Raw genomic sequence first — 18010 nt, 5'->3', positions numbered from 1 at the left:
ATCTTGCTGACCAAACCAGTCTTAAAGGGACAATGTACTCATATTTTCTTTGTTCTATTAAATAGAGAATATTTCATAATGTAGTAATGTGCTTTGTGATGTTAAAAATTGTGTCCCTATCTGCTAGTGAGCATCAGATACCAACACACGCACACTTCCTAGATGCAGTTTAAATTCACTTTAACTACTGTCCTTTCATATATGTCCTGTTAATTACTCCTAAGTACTGTGTCGGTCCTATCTGTAGAAATAATGTAACCAACATGATCTCAAGAAATCCTTGGTTCAAAACATGTTTTAGAAAAAGATAGACTGGATGAACCAAATGGTTAAAGGGACAGTATACACCAATTTTCATATAACTGCATGTAATAGACACTACTATAAAGAATAAGATGCACAGATACTGATATAAAAATCCAGTATAAAACTGTTTAAAAACTTACTTAGAAGCTCCCAGTTTAGCACTTTAGATTAGGTTGACTAGAACACCCAGTGAAAGCAGACACCCCCCTCCCCCTGCATATGAAAAGACCCTTTACACAAACAGGAGCAAGCTGGAGTAGGTATACATCAGTATACTCCTAAAACTTTGGGACTTGGTTAGGAGTCTGAAAATCAGCGGAATGTTATTTAAAAAATAAGCTAAACTATACATTTACAAAAACAAACAAACTGTATGGGCTATATAAATGGATCAGCTACAAAACATGCAAAGAAAAATCTAGTGTATAATGTCCCTTTAATATCTGCAATTACATAGCTCACATATACCATGAGTGACTTACATTGGATGCAGAATACACAGCCATCTGAGGAGCAAGTTTACAGCAGGACACTGAAGACACATTGACAATGGCTCCTCTCTTTCTTTCTACCATACCAGGTAGAACTGTGTGCACCATCATTGTGACTGCAGCAATGTTGCAATTGATTAACTCAAACAGTCTGTCTTCAGGGGTCTCTGTAAAAAACTGGGGGTACTCATGGATCATCTCAACACTGTTCACCAAAATCCCCACATCTGTCTTTTTCAAGGCTTCCTTAATATCGGTGTACACACCATGATCTTGATTAAAATCCACCTCCATGCAGATGGTCCTCACTCCGTAGGTTTTCACAATAGCTTCAGAAATGATATTTAACTTCTCACTGCTGTGACTGATCAGAATGATATTAAAACCACGGCTCGCCAGCTCTTCTGCATATGCTTTACCAATGCCATCAGTGGCTCCTGGTGGGAAGAAGACAATTCTAAGCAATAAACAATGGATTTTGAAGTCTAGTGATAATTTGGTGTGCTGGTCTTTATTTGTTTAGTTCTAATGTAAGATAGTAAGCTGTCAATGGTATACACAAAGAGGAACTCCAGCACTCCAGTATTAGAAAAAGGCAATTTTATTAAGCTAAATACCCTCCTCTAGGCGCCAAAAATGCACCTACATTGGGGAATTGTCTCCCTCTAGTGGTTACTTGTGGTCACTATACCAAATGTATATACTATTTCCTAAGTGATATATATTGCTACATATAAACACATTACATTATGCTTACAACTATACAGGAATATACAACAATATCAAAAATGCATAAATGTGTGACAAATGCCTAAATGTATGAAAAATCTTATCTACAAATGTATAAAAGAATTATTTTGTAAAACAAATGTTTAAAAAATATATATGAAGATGCAGATATCTATATTTTTTGTATGTTTTACTCTACTCAATTAATATAGGTTCACTTACTCAAAGCTCATTTTCCAAAATCATATTGCTATTTGGATAATCATAGGGGGAATATATGGAAAAGCAGACTTATATTATGTTCAAATTTTATTATGCAATATTATACCCTTGGATAAACTACTTGGATAAACTACTAAAAGAAATATGCTCCTTGGAGGAAGTGATGCTTTAGAATAAACTTTAGAAAAAACATAATACTTTTAGAAAAAACAAGACAAGTCATAATCTCTATTGAGACCCCTAGGTTGAAGTGTAGCTAGTTGGTGTATCCACCACATTTCCCTTTGTTGGAGGAGACGTTCCCTATCCATTCCATTTCTATTGGGGCCTACATGGTCTATTATCTGCCACCTCATCTGGCTGACACTATGTCCTTTCTCTAGGAAATGACTTGAGACTGGGGCATCTTTGTTATTACACCTAATGTTCGATCTGTGCTGACTCATACGGTCACGGGCCTTGCGAGTAGTCTCGCCGATATAAACCAAGGAACATGGGCATTTTATAAGGTAAATTACATGAGTTGTCTCGCAGGTATAGAAGCCTTTGATATTGTATTTCCTACCACTTTGAGGGTGGTGGAAATTCTCTCCTTTAATGATCGAATGGCAACTCATGCAATTGTAACAGGGGAACGTACCTACTCTCTTTTTCCCAGTGATTGTCTGCTCTATTTTACCTGTGGTCCCCAAGTCTGTTTTAACAAGCTGGTCTCTTAGGCTCTTGACCCTTTTATAGGCCATGAGTGGTGGTTTTTTAAAATATGTAACTCCCTTGTTGCATTCCTCTAAAATATGCCAATTTTGGCGTATTAGTTTAGCAATTTTGTTACTGAGTGGATTATATTGGCTCACAAAAACCATTCTATCCATATTCTTGTCTGTGTTCCTACTCCTAGTTTTATCCAATTCAGTAAGTGTATTATCCAATAATTTGTCAGGGTATCCCCTATTAGTGAATTTTTCTTTCATTTCTTTGAACCTATGGGATTTCCTGTCATTAGAGCTTACAATCCTATCTACATGTTTGCCTATAATGAAATAGATGCAGCCAGAATCACAGCCCTTATGAAGGGCCCAAGAGACTTCCTGAGAACCACTCCGGGAGAAACTACCAATAAGGAATATGAAAAGTTAATATTCAAGCAGATGAAATGGGAACTGCACGCTACCACATTAGCAGAGTACTACAGGGTAAAGAGGATCCCTAGAGGTCTCCGCATGAATACATGCCCTACCTTCTGAGTAATAACAAAAAGTACTGTGACAAGTTTGAGGCAATCCTGAATAAATGCTCCTATGACATCATGGTTTGGACAGTCGAGTCCCTACAGGAAGAAATGGAGCTGCAAAAAGTAGCTATCGCAAAACATAAAGAAGAGCTACTTACCACCATGACAGTGGAGGAGTTCAACGAAATGGAGAACAGGATCGCAACAAAAGTGGCGGAGGAACAAAAAATAATAAAAGAAACAAAGCGCACAAAGTTCCAAAGGGATGAGGACGACTATCGCTCAGGCAGAGTGTACCGTTGGCGTGGTAACCAGGGAAACCGGGACGCAGTAGGACCCAGGGGGAGACGCAGATACGGCCAACGAAGATTGCATCAGAGCAAAGCGTCAGGAACGTCAAGCAACCAAGAGACGTCATCACAGTCCTCCCCTTTGGAGACGTCAAGCAGCGAGGAAAGCGCCGGAACCGCAGGGCAGGCAAGAAACACCGCGGACAAAAAAGGAGAAGTACGGAGATCAGCACGGAGGGGGCAGAAGAAGAAGAAGTACTGACAAAGGACTTTGTGAGTAGTTGTACTGCACCTAAGGACATTGTCATTAATGCCTCCTCCTATGTAATAACTGAGGAAGAAAGTAAAATGCTTAATAAGGGATTATCCTTTTGCCCTTACCGTAACACCAATTTTTTTGAAATGGATAAAGATTTATATAGATTTTTTCGTAACATTAAATTAAAAATTTGGTTTCAACAGCAGAATTGTGGTAAAGAGGTATATGTTGCAGATACAGCCAATGAATGGTCCCTTAAAAATCTTAACCTTAGGAAAAAGAGTAAGTTCAACCCTAATATAAGTGAACATGGGGTTAATACCTTTATCAAATTGATACAAAATGGGGTGGCACAATTTAAAGACCAATACAAGAAAAAAGACCATTCAAAAACTTGGCACAAAGGTAATAGAATTGAATTATCTAACTTTTCAAAAACAGATAAAAATTCATTAGAGAACCTTAAGAATAATAGTGACATCATATTCAAGGGGGCTGATAAAGGCGGTGCAACTGTCATTATGGACAGAGCATATTATATCAAGGAGGCACTATCACAATTAGGAGATAGGGATACATATGAGACACTGAAACAGAATCCATTAAATATTATACAGAAGGAAATTACAGGCATTTTACAGAGAGCAGTAGATAGAAACATCATAGATAACAAACTTATGGATTTTCTAAGTGTTAATAATCCACGCAACCCTATCTTCTATACTGTACCCAAAGTCCACAAGGACAGTCAGAGACCACCAGGGAGACCTATTGTCTCGAGTGTGGACTCGGTATATACCAATATTTCCAGGTTCCTTGATAGAATACTTCAGCCAGAAGTCATTAAGATGGCAAGTTATTTAAAAGACACCAACCACTTTCTGGAAAAAACAAGGGCCCTGGAATTTCCCAGTGACAAATATCTCCTGTTCACCATGGATGTGAAAAGTCTTTACACCTCTATAAAACATGAAACAGGGATAGCTGTTATAAGGAAGACATTGATGGTGGACAGGGGATATGGTCATGGTCAGGTTAATTTTATTGAAGATCTTTTGAGATTGATCCTTTACTGGAACTACTTTTTGTTTCAGGACCAGTGGTATGTCCAGATAAGAGGCACTGCTATGGGCTCCAACGTTGCCCCATCATACGCCAATCTCTTCATGAAGGAAATTGAGGAAAATTGTGTATATCAAAATGCATTGTTTAGAAAGTATGGGGCAGTATGGCTCCGCTACATTGATGATGTGTTTGGCGTATGGTGGGGCAACGTGGAGTCCCTCCTACAGTTCGTTAAAGAGCTGAATACAGAAGTAAGAGGTTTAGAATTCACTGTAAATTACAGTGAGGAATATGTAGCCTTTTTAGACACGAAAGTCATCAAAGCGGGTAGACTTTTAGAGTTTGATTTACACTGTAAAGAAACAGACAAAAATAACCTCCTTCTGTATAATAGTTTTCACCCCCGAAATTTGATAGAGTCACTTCCTAGAAGCCAACTACTCAGAGTAGATAGGATTGTAAGCTCTAATGACAGGAAATCCCATAGGTTCAAAGAAATGAAAGAAAAATTCACTAATAGGGGATACCCTGACAAATTATTGGATAATACACTTACTGAATTGGATAAAACTAGGAGTAGGAACACAGACAAGAATATGGATAGAATGGTTTTTGTGAGCCAATATAATCCACTCAGTAACAAAATTGCTAAACTAATACGCCAAAATTGGCATATTTTAGAGGAATGCAACAAGGGAGTTACATATTTTAAAAAACCACCACTCATGGCCTATAAAAGGGTCAAGAGCCTAAGAGACCAGCTTGTTAAAACAGACTTGGGGACCACAGGTAAAATACAGCAGACAATCACTGGGAAAAAGAGAGTAGGTACGTTCCCCTGTTACAATTGCATGAGTTGCCATTCGATCATTAAAGGAGAGAATTTCCACCACCCTCAAAGTGGTAGGAAATACAATATCAAAGGCTTCTATACCTGCGAGACAACTCATGTAATTTACCTTATAAAATGCCCATGTTCCTTGGTTTATATCGGCGAGACTACTCGCAAGGCCCGTGACCGTATGAGTCAGCACAGATCGAACATTAGGTGTAATAACAAAGATGCCCCAGTCTCAAGTCATTTCCTAGAGAAAGGACATAGTGTCAGCCAGATGAGGTGGCAGATAATAGACCATGTAGGCCCCAATAGAAATGGAATGGATAGGGAACGTCTCCTCCAACAAAGGGAAATGTGGTGGATACACCAACTAGCTACACTTCAACCTAGGGGTCTCAATAGAGATTATGACTTGTCTTGTTTTTTCTAAAAGTATTATGTTTTTTCTAAAGTTTATTCTAAAGCATCACTTCCTCCAAGGAGCATATTTCTTTTAGTAGTTTATCCAAGTAGTTTATCCAAGGGTATAATATTGCATAATAAAATTTGAACATAATATAAGTCTGCTTTTCCATATATTCCCCCTATGATTATCCAAATAGCAATATGATTTTGGAAAATGAGCTTTGAGTAAGTGAACCTATATTAATTGAGTAGAGTAAAACATACAAAAAATATAGATATCTGCATCTTCATATATATTTTTTAAACATTTGTTTTACAAAATAATTCTTTTATACATTTGTAGATAAGATTTTTCATACATTTAGGCATTTGTCACACATTTATGCATTTTTGATATTGTTGTATATTCCTGTATAGTTGTAAGCATAATGTAATGTGTTTATATGTAGCAATATATATCACTTAGGAAATAGTATATACATTTGGTATAGTGACCACAAGTAACCACTAGAGGGAGACAATTCCCCAATGTAGGTGCATTTTTGGCGCCTAGAGGAGGGTATTTAGCTTAATAAAATTGCCTTTTTCTAATACTGGAGTGCTGGAGTTCCTCTTTGTGTATACCATTGACAGATTATTGGGGGGCTGTGGCAGTGCCCCTGGTCTCCTGTGCACCCGGACCTCTGTGCTGTGCTCACTCTTGGACTGTGTAAGATAGTAAGCTGGGTGAGTTTTTATTATTATTACTATAATTAATATTGACACTTGCAGGCAGACCAAAAGAAGTTATTACTATAATTAATATTGACACTTGCAGGCAGACCAAAAGAAGTTATTACTATAATTAACCTTTTAAAGCCGTTATGCCGTTCTATTCCGTCATAATTAGACTGGGCTTTAAAGCCGTTATGACGGAATAGAACGTCTTAGCTAACTGCTGTCCTGAAGCCTTCTGTGCTGTCAGGACTTGATTGCGGTCTTGGGGACGTTCCTAGGGTTGTAGAGACGCCCCCCAGACGCGATCCAATAATTGAAATCTCGCAATCGTGTGCACGATCGCGTGGTTTCAATTTGTCTACATCGGAACAGTTGTTCCGATGTAGGCACTTTAGCCCTGACACGAAAGGGTTAATATTGACACTTGTAGGCAGACCAAAATAAGTTGCTTTGTTTTAAATTACAGGTACAAATTCACATATCCGGAATTATAAAATCCAAACTTATTCTGAAATCCAACCTTATTAAATAATATTTAAAAAATTAAAATAAAATGATCAATAATTACTATTTTTCCTCGCCTGTTACAATCTTCTCTGCCTGTGTCTTTAGTTAGATTTTTGTGTTTTAAAATGTAAATAATGGTCTACATTTATTTAAAACAACAACTATTACATATCTGATTACAGTACTATGCTATCTTTCTGATGGTATAATGTATACAAAAATGTTACAAACAATATAAAACTTCCTTTAGCTTACATGTATAAGCTGTATTATGACATGTAAATATTGCCTAAATAACATGAGATATTGTTGCTTACACTTGGCGGCCGAATTATCAAGCTCCAAATGGAGCTTGATGCCCCTAAAGATTCTATTGGCTGATTTAAATAGCCAATAGAATTTCAGTAGCTCTCTCAAATCCTATTGGATGTTCAAATTAGCCAATAGGATTTGAGTAGCTTTCATCCTATTGGCTGATTTGAATTTGAAGAATCAAATCAGCCAATAGGAATTCAAGGGACGCCATTTTTAATTGCGTCCCTTGAATTCTCTATCCAGTGTGTGGAGAAGATCGAACGAAGAGGATCCTCCACGCTCCATGGCTCCGCGGTCGCCAGTCTTCAGTTCCAGGGTCGCCGGTCTTCAGTCTTCAGCTCCGCTCCGTGAAGGATGTTCCAGGAAGAAGAAAGAAGAGGTCGCCGCTTGGAAGAAGACTTCACCGCCTGGAACAGGACCTTCTCCACCGGACTTCAGGAACGGTGAGTAGCAATCTGGGGCTTAGACTTAGGGTTTTTAAAGGGTTTTTTGTTTTTTTTTTATTTTATTTAGATAGGGTGGGCAGTAAAAGAGCTGAATGCCCTTTTAAGGGCAATGCCCAACAAATGCCCTTTTCAGGGCAATGGGTAGTTTAGTGTTTTTAGTGTTAGGTTATTTTATTTGGGGGGGGTTTGGTGAGTGGGGGGTTTTACTGTTAGGGGGGGTTGTGTATTTTCTTGTAAAAGAGCTGATTATCTTGGGGCAATGCCCTGCAAAAAGCCCTTTTAATGGCTACAGGTAGTTTATTAGAGTAGGGGGTGTTTTTATTTTGGGGGCTTCTTTATTTTCATAGAAATTAGGTATAATTTTTGTAAAATTTGGTAATTTTCTTTTTTATTTTCTGTAATCTTAGATTTTTTTATTTTCTGTAATTGTATCTTAAAGGGACAGTCTACTCCAGAATTTTGATTAGACTGTCCCTTTCATTTATACTTAGTTTATTTGTATTTTTAAAGTAGTGTTTGTTTTTTTCTAATTTAATAGTAACTTTAGTATTTTGTAAATAAGGTAATTTGGGTGCTAGGTTAGGGGGGTTAGGTTAGGGGTTAGGTTTATTGCATTGTGGGCTTTGGCGGTTTAGGGGTTAACAGTTTTAATAGGTAGTTTGCGATGTTGGGGTTGGCGGATTTAGGGGTTAATAATTTAGTTATTTGCGGTGTGGGTTTGATGGCGAATATAGGGGTTAATACACTATTAGTTATTGCGGTGGGGATTGTGGTTGACAGGTAGATAGACATTGCGCATGCGTTAGGTGTTAGTTTATTTTTGCAGACATTTTCGGGAGTTACGGCGCTCCCATACTCAGTGTGACGCGGTCCCATGTTATCTTATGGGAGTAAAAATTGCGTGCGATGGGTGAAATATACGTGCCGCATTTATATGTGGTGCTGTATATAGGATACCAAACCCGCGCAAAAACCGGCATCGCTGGCTTTTGCGGGCGCTGCCGCATATGTAATGGGGCCCCTGGTTGTTAATATTTAGAGACCACTTTTTACCTGCACTAAACAGAAGCAAGACTTAACAGCTGGTCATAGAGAAAAACAAAGCCCTTAATTGCTATCACCCCGATTCCTCAGAACCCAAAACTTTAACAGGTATGAACCTGAGCCCCAAAATAACAATCTAGAAACAGCACTGCATTGCAGTACTAGGAGGAGGCTGACCAAATCTAAACATAGAAAATAATCAAGCATGAGCAAGGGCATTTGTTGAGCCTTAAATGCGGCTGATCTTTTTAGACCCAATGCTGAAATAAATAAAGGTCTATTTTAAACGTAGTAGGATAGAGGATTTATATTATTATGAACTTAAGCACCACAGCACAAAAACACTATAATCACGTAAAATCACCATGACCCTGAGCCCCGATAACATTAATCTTTAACTGCGATGAATACTCCCAGCACTAGTACCTCTGAGAACACCTTGTTGATGGTCTCTTCTTTAAATAACTGGGGCCCACTGAAGGGAAGTCAGATGTGCCAGGGGATAATTGAAAAAATGAAGGATCCATTATGAAGAAAAAACTTTATTGTTTTAAATTATTATTTTGGGCTTCAAAGATTCATGACGTCAAGCAGAGGTTAGGGAAGGGGGGTGTTAAAGTGGTTATTTAGATTTTAGGTTTCATTGCTATTGAAAGTTTATTATTTTGAGTTGGTGCATGCAGGGACATAGCAGTTAAGGGTTTTGCCCCGGGGCAGTCTCTGGTGCCTAGCTATTAAGGTGTTTTTGCTTTGTGAGGTATTGAAACAATGATGTTAAGGGGGTGATGGCAAGTCCCTACAGGAAGCAGATTTTTCTTTCAACTTCTACTGGTATTTTGTTTCTTTAAGACATGTAAACCTTTAAAAAAAGACACAAGCTATGAATGTAGCAATACTGTAGCACACATTTTTACAAAGTTTAGTAGATCATTACCTGCCTTGCACTGCCATATGTAGTGTTCTAGGTGTGATTCCTGTTAATGTGATACTTGTAGTGCCTGCCATGGGGCATAGGCCAAAGTATTTAATGGGCCCAGGACATTAGCTATGTGTGTCACAGTAGATTTTTTATGCGGAAACCACTCACTAAACTTTTATAGAAATAAAACTATTATTGCTCAGTAATACTTGTAATTTCTTTTACTTTTTTCAGTTTTTATCTATTATCACTATGTTGCGGAATAAGTTGAATTTCAGTACTGTAAATGCATTAAATCCTAGCTCTCACCGGTTACTACAGCCCACTCTCCATATTGTTTGATTACACTGTTCCTGCTGAGCAGAAGAGGGGTGACATTTGACCAAAGGAGACTGCAGCATCCACCCACTAAGTGGAGGCCTTTCCGAGCTGTGTAAAATGCTCCTACTACAGCTAGAAACTCCATGTGTGTGTGGCAGCACCTTGCTATCTCCCGGTATAACAAGTGGAAACTGTCCACTGCTGCCATATTGTTCTTGATCTGGAATGAGAATTAAAATTATGACAATGCCGTGCTTTTACAACAAAGAAGTTATTGATAAAGTAACTGTAAATGGTTATATAATACAAATTAAAGGGATAGTAAAGTCCAAATTAAACTTTAATGATTCAGATAGGGCATGTAATTTTAAAAAACTTTCTATTTACTATTATCATCAAATTTGCTTTATTATCTTGGTATTCTCAGTTGAAAGCTAAACCTAGGTAGGGTCATATGCTAATTTCTAAGCCCTTGAAGGCCGCCTCTTATCTGAATGCATTTGAAAGTTTTTCACATCTAGAGGGTGTTATTTCATGTGTTTCATATAAATGTGGAGTTATTTAAGAGTCAGCATTAATTGCCTGAAATGCAAGTGTGTCAAAAGATCTGAGATACAAGGTAATTATTTGGAAACAATTGAATTGGAAACAATTCATCAGGAAATTGTAGTTCCTTTATGTTTTCCAACCCAAAAGATTTTTTAGACAATCCTTTAGTTTATTTGTTATTTTCCCTACTCCTTGTTTGCATCAGATGGCTTCAGCTTTTATTTTAGGTTCCTGGTTTAAACAGTGGATACGTAAGGTACTTGGAGGCGGAAAAGTTTTCCCCAAAATAATTACAGCCCATTCTACTAAATCAGATTGTGTTTCTTGTGCGTTTAACAGCGAGGCTTCTCCTGAACAGATTGCAAAACATCAACCTGGTCTTCTTTTTTGTAACCTTATTCCTTCCTATTGTAAAGCCAAAGGCCCCGTAGGCGATTCATTTGAACTTCTTGTATAAATCAGATAATACAGTAGTAGCAAAGAGACTGCAGCAATATGTTTGAGAATACTCTATAAATTACATGATTTGAAGTAGAAGACTGAATCCAATTTGATATGTTCTTTTTCTGTTCCCCCCAAATCCCCAATTCAATTCATTAACCTATTCTCCTTTTTCTAAAATTGTACATAACCTGTACTATAGTATGTATTGCTCACCAACTGATACTGGGAACTTTCACAGCTGTAACTTCTTCCTCAAGGACGAGACTCCACAAGATTGACAAGAAAATGTGGGTTTATTCAGTAAAGAACCCCTGTTTTAAAAAAATAAATAAGTCAAAAGAAAACTATAATAAAATAACCCCTTTCAAATAAAAAATAAGTATAATGGTCTGCTAATGTAGTGTGGGTAAGAAACATTTTGTGAGACAAACACTAAAGTTATATTTATTGTACAGGGAAATAAACTTGTGATATTACCTTAAAAGATTTACCTAGCTTGTCTTGTCACCATAAAGACTCTTGTAGTGACATAAAAAAGACCAGTAGGAATTGTAAAACATATACAATGTACTGACCATCTATATTTTAATAAGTTATATTTTTGCAAATTATTTAGTTTAGAGAGAAAGAAAAGCTAAATACATCTCTTGTTGAATTATTTTTCTATGAGAAGGTGCCAGTCAAACCTACATAAGAGCCAAGAAAAAGACTGCCCTGAGCCCAGAGTACCAAAGCAAGGAAGAGGCAGAGATAATACAGGAGGTGACTATGAAAATAATGCCACATCTTTCCTAAAGGACATTAAAACTGACTTTCATTATTTTATTTTTTTGTCCTAATGCAGCTAATGTGAACATTCAATGTATCAAATAAATCAGTGTTTCTTAGTTCTTCCCTCAACCATCTCTTATAGGCCGGATTCTAATTATCTGCCCGTGCTGCTGAGCTGCTTAATCACTGTGACAAACTTACCTATACTTAGTAGAGAAATCCTTGGAATCTGACCTTTTAGAGACATTTGTGAGCAGGAGTTGAGAAACACTGATCTAAAGAATGTCACAAGTTACATCACTGTGAAAAAGTGTTACACAGACATGTGACAGATAAAAGGGCCACAGTGAAATATTACAAGGAAATATACCATGGTGAAATGTAACAGGACACGTGTTCTATACCCAAGTTTGTTAAGCGAAATTAGCCTGATAAGCTGTGTATGAAATTAAGTTAGAAAACATCGGAACAGCCAATAGAATGCGAGCTCAATCGGATTGGCTGATTGGATCAGCCAATCGGATTGAACTTGAATCTGATTGGCTGATTCCATCAGCCCATCAGAATTGTCCTACCTTAATTCCGATTGGCTGATAGGATCCTATCAGTCAATCGGAATTCGAGGGACGCCATCTTGGATGACGTCCCTTAAAGGAACCTTCATTCTGCTTTAGGACGTCGGAAGAAGAGGATGGATCCGCGCCGGAGGTCTTGAAGATGGAGCTGCTCGTCATCGGATGGAAGAAGATAGAAGATGCCGCTTGGATGAAGATGTCTACCGGTCCGGATCTCCTCTTCTGCCCGGATAGGATGAAGACTTCTGCCCGATGATGGACTTCTTTAGCCGCCGCTTGGATCAAGACTTCAGCCAGAGGATGGACGTCTTCAGCCCCCGCTTGGGCTTGGATCAAGACTTCAGCCGGAGGATGGACGTCTTCAGCCCCCGCTTGGATCAAGACATCGGAGCCTGGACCGATCGGTGATACCCGGCGTGGTGAAGATAAGGTAGGAAGATCTTCAGGGGCTTAGTGTTAGGTTTATTTAAGGGGGGTTTGGGTTAGATTAGGGGTATGTGGGTGGTGGGTTGTAATGTTGGGGGGGGGGTATTGTATGGTTTTTTTTCCAGGCAAAAGAGCTGAATTCTTTGGGGCATGCCCCGCAAAAGGCCCTTTTAAGGGCTGGTAAGGTAAAAGAGCTTTTTTATTTTAATTTTAGAATAGGGTAGGGCATTTTTTTTATTTTGGGGGGCTTTGTTATTTTATTAGGGGGCTTAGAGTAGGTGTAATTAGCTTAAAATTGTTGTAATATTTTTCTAATGTTTGTAAATATTTTTTTATTTTTTGTAACTTAGTTCTTTTTTATTTTTTGTACTTTAGTTAGTTTATTTAATTGTATTTATTTGTAGGTATTGTATTTAATTAATTTATTGATAGTGTAGTGTTAGGTTTAATTGTAGATAATTGTAGGTATTTTATTTAATTAATTTATTGATAGTGTAGTGTTAGGTTTCCAGCCGCGACTTTTCCATACCACAGATCCCCTTACGCCAATTGCGTATCCTATCTTTTCAATGGGATCTTTCTAACGCTGGTATTTAGAGTCTTGGCTGAAGTGAGCGTTAGAACTCTAACGACAAGACGCCAGCCGCAGAAAAAAGTCAGGAGTTAAGAGCTTTATGGGCTAACGCCGGTTCATAAAGCTCCTAACTACTGTGCTCTAAAGTACACTAACACCCATAATCTACCTATGTACCCCTAAACCGAGGTCCCCACACATCGCCGCCACTCTAATAAAAATTTTTAACCCCTAATCTGCCGACCGCACACTGCCGCAACCTACATTATCCCTATGTACCCCTAATCTGCTGCCCCTAACATCGCCGACCCCTATATTATATTTATTACCCCCTAATCTGCCCCCCCCAACGTTGCCGCTACCTTACCTACACTTATTAACCCCTATTCTGCCGACCGGACCTCGCCGCCACTATAATAAATGTATTAACCCCTAAACCGCCGCACTCACGACTCGCAAACCCTATAATAAATAGTATTAACCCCTAATCTGCCCTCCCTAACATCGCCGACACCTAACTTCAAGTATTAACCCCTAATCTGCCGACCGGACCTCTCCGCTAGTCTAATAAATGTATTAACCCCTAAAGCTAAGTCTAACCCTAACCCTAACACCCCCCTAAGTTAAATATAATTTTTTATCTAACGAAATAAAATAAATCTTATTAAATAAATTAATCCTATTTAAAGCTAAATACTTACCTGTAAAATAAACCCTAATATAGCTACAATATAAATAATAATTATATTGTAGCTATTTTAGGATTTATATTTATTTTACAGGCAACTTTGTATTTATTTTAACTAGGTACAATAGCTATTAAATAGTTAATAACTATTTAATAGCTACCTAGTTAAAATAATTACAAAATTACCTGTAAAATAAATCCTAACCTAAGTTACAATTAAACCTAACACTACACTATCAATAAATGAATTAACTAAACTATCTACAATTATCTACAATTAAATCAACTAAACTAAATTACAAAAAAAAAAAAAAAATTACAAGAATTTTAAACTAATTACACCTACTCTAAGCCCCCTAAAAAAATAACAAAGCCCCCCAAAATAAAAAAATGCCCTACCCTATTCTAAAAAGGGCCTTTTGCGGAGCATGCCCCAAAGAAAACAGCTCTTTTGCATTTAAATAAACATACAATACCCCCCCAACATTACAACCCACCACCCACATACCCCTAATCTAACCCAAACACCCCTTAAAAATCCTAACACTAAGCCCCTGAAGATCTTCCTACCTTGTCTTCACCACGCCGGGTATCACCGATCCGTCCAGAAGAGGGTCCGAAGTCTTCATCCTATCCGGCAAGAAGAGGTCCAGAAGAGGGTCCGAAGTCTTAATCCTATCCGGCAAGAAGAGGACATCCGGACCGGTAGACATCTTCATCCAGGCGGCGTCTCCTATCTTCATCCATCCGGCACGGAGCGGGACCATCTTGCAGCAGCCGACACAGGTCCATCCTCTTCTTCCGGCGACTCCCGACGAATTAAGGTTCCTTTAAGTGACGTCATCCAAGATGGCGTCCCTCGAATTCCGATTGGCTGATAGGATTCTATCAGCCAATCGGAATTAAGGTAGGAAAAATCTGATTGGCTGATTGAATCAGCCAATCAGATTCAAGTTCAATCCGATTCACTGATCCAATCAGCCAATCAGATTGAGCTTGCATTCTATTGGCTGTTCTGATTTTGGGGGGCTTTGTTATTTTTTTAGGGGGCTTAGAGTAGGTGTAATTAGTTTAAAATTCTTGTAATCTTTTTTTTTTTTTGTAATTTAGTGTTTGTTTGTTTTTGTAATTTAGTTTAGTTGATTTAATTGTAGATAATTGTAGATAGTTTAGTTAATTAATTTATTGATAGTGTAGTGTTAGGTTTAATTGTAACTTAGGTTAGGATTTATTTTACAGGTAATTTTGTAATTATTTTAACTAGGTAGCTATTAAATAGTTATTAACTATTTAATAGCTATTATACCTAGTTAAAATAAATACAAAGTTGCCTGTAAAATAAATATAAATCCTAAAATAGCTACAATATAATTATTATTTATATTGTAGCTATATTAGGGTTTATTTTACAGGTAAGTATTTAGCTTTAAATAGGATTAATTTATTTAATAAGATTTATTTTATTTCATTAGATAAAAATTATATTTAACTTAGGGGGGTGTTAGGGTTAGTGTTAGACTTAGCTTTAGGGGTTAATACATTTATTAGAGTAGCGGCGAGGTCCGGTCGGCAGATTAGGGGTTAATACTTGAAGTTAGGTGTCGGCGATGTTAGTGAGGGCAGATTAGGGGTTAAAAAGATTTATTATAGGGTTTTTTGAGGCAGGAGTGAGGCGGTTTAGGGGTTAATACATTTATTATAGTGGCGCCGAGGTCCGGTCGGCAGATTAGGGGTTAATAAGTGTAGTTAGGTTGGGAGGACAGATTAGGGGGTAATAAATATAATATAGGGGTCGGCGGTGTTAGGGACAGTAGATTAGGGGTACATAGCTATAATGTAGGTTGAGGCGGTGTACGGAGCAGCAGATTAGGGGTTAATAATATAATGCAGGTGTCAGCGATGTCGGGGGTGGCAGATTAGGGGTTAATATGTGTAAGGTTAGGGGTGTTTAGACTCGGGGTACATGTTAGGGTGTTAGGTGCAGACTTAGGAAGTGTTTCCCCTTAGGAAACAATGGGGCTGCTTTAGGAGCTGAACGTTGCTTTTTTGCAGGTGTTAGGTTTTTTTCAGCTCAAACTGCCCCATTGTTTCCTATGGGGATATCGTGCACGAGAACGTTTTTTAAGCTGGCCGCGTCCGTAAGCAACGCTGGTATTTAGAGTTGCAGTGGAGGTAAATATGCCTGTACGCTCCCTTTTTGGAGCCTAACGCAGCCCTTCAGAGAACTCTAAATACCAGTGTTGTTTAAAAGGTGCGGGGGGGGGGGGAACACGCGTAGCTAACGCACCCCTTTGGCCGCAAAATTCTAAATCTAGCCGAGAGGTTGGTAAACGGAAAATTACATGCTCATTTTTAATTTGTTACAACATGTAAAGTTTGATTTGCAGACAGTCCATGCTATGTGTTTAACCTCCACAAAGGGACTAAACACATAGGTTAAGACCTGCTCGGGAGCTGTAAGCTTTACAGTTTCAACAAACAATACACAACTGGTGGATGACAGGGCAGTGCAACTTCTGCCCCTTATTGGCTAACCGTGTCTTGTTTAGAAGCTTTGTGGGAGTTAATAACAGTTAGCTAAGGTCAGTAATACATAAATAACATACTGCTCAAATTTTGACAGGTTATGTTCACTCAACTGATATAAAGTTTTTGAAAATAATAGGGGCTAATGTTTCCAGAAGCTAAGTATGATCAAATGTGTCCTAAAAGACAAACTGGGTAATAATGCTCATACTCAGGTTTTCCCAAATAATGTTGTGTTCTCCCCAGCACCGTTTTAGCGTTTGTACCACCCGGCTAAAGTTTTAGCCAATATTAAGAATACTGAACCCTATTTTTTTTTTCTATCATGATTCAGACAGAGCATGCAATTAAGCAACTTTCTAATTGAACCCTATTATTAATTTTTCTTTGTTCTTTTGGTATCTTTATTTGAAAAAGCAGGAATCTTTGGTTCAGCACCTGGGTAGCGATTGCTGACTGGTGGATAAATGCAGCCACTAATCAGCCAGCGTTATCCAGTGTGCGGAACAAAAAATGGGCCGACACGTAAGCTAACATTCCAGCTTTTTAAATAAAGATACAAAGAGAACAAAGAAAAATTGATTAAAGTAGTAAATTGGAAAGTTGCTTAAAATGGCATGATCTAAATGAATCATGAAAGAAAAAAAATTGGTTTCAGTATCCCTTTAAGCTATTATTAAAAATGCACCGCAACTGCCGCTGGGAACCTATCCATGGTTCCCCCCCCCAAGGCAGGATGTGGTACCTTCCAACCATGCACTGTAATTTGGGACGCTAAACTCCACCTTTACCCAATTCACTTATCCTGTTAACTGAGTATCGCTAAATTATACAAAGGTTTCCAACATGCCTTTGCGCTCAGGTATAATAGATTTGTTTACTGTTTAACGGCAGAAGCTTCTCAAGGGCAGGTACTGACTTAACCAAGTGTGCTGTACTAATGTATTTTACCACCAGAGCAGTACAATTGTAATAGCTTTAAGCAACGATATGTGACAGGGTGGCTTTTATATCAACAGAAAATAGAAAAACAAACAAACCTCTTACCACACTTATAAGGCTTTTTTTCACCTTCCCCTTGTCACCTCCCACACTGTCAAAAACATAATCACGCGCGCCAGCCAATTACAGTTCCGGGTTTTAGCGACCAATGGCTGTGTAGGTTTCGTTTCAGATCCGTAGGTTCTGACTACAGGAAGCGGTGTCACCAAAAAAGTGTTGCGTTACAACAGTGGTATGGGTTTCTGATCTACCCAGCACTGTGTAAAAATACAGTTTGTGTGGTAATTTAAAATGATAAGGCCAGATTACTTTTTAGGCTTTCCCCAGCACTCGACAAACCTGCCGAGCTC

The 18010-nt window shown here is 38.2% G+C and overlaps 1 protein-coding gene across 1 annotated transcript in view; it reads right to left on the bottom strand.

The window, feature by feature from the left end:
* HSDL1 (hydroxysteroid dehydrogenase like 1) overlaps positions 1 to 17772 on the bottom strand; it is a 46716-nt gene extending 28944 nt beyond the window's left edge. Inside the window, exons 1-4 of the mRNA XM_053700399.1 lie at positions 17706 to 17772; positions 11312 to 11409; positions 10094 to 10325; positions 789 to 1234 (exon numbers count right to left, since the gene is read on the bottom strand). Coding sequence (XP_053556374.1) covers positions 789 to 1234; positions 10094 to 10313 — 666 coding nt within the window. The 5' untranslated portion in view covers positions 10314 to 10325; positions 11312 to 11409; positions 17706 to 17772. The remainder of the gene's footprint in view (positions 1 to 788; positions 1235 to 10093; positions 10326 to 11311; positions 11410 to 17705) is intronic.
* Positions 17773 to 18010: the final 238 nt, after the last annotated feature.

Source organism: Bombina bombina, chromosome 1 (genome assembly GCF_027579735.1).
Source record: "Bombina bombina isolate aBomBom1 chromosome 1, aBomBom1.pri, whole genome shotgun sequence".
Lineage (NCBI taxonomy): Eukaryota > Metazoa > Chordata > Amphibia > Anura > Bombinatoridae > Bombina > Bombina bombina.
Note: the sequence above shows the minus strand (reverse complement) of the source record. Positions and strands in the feature narration are given on the sequence as shown.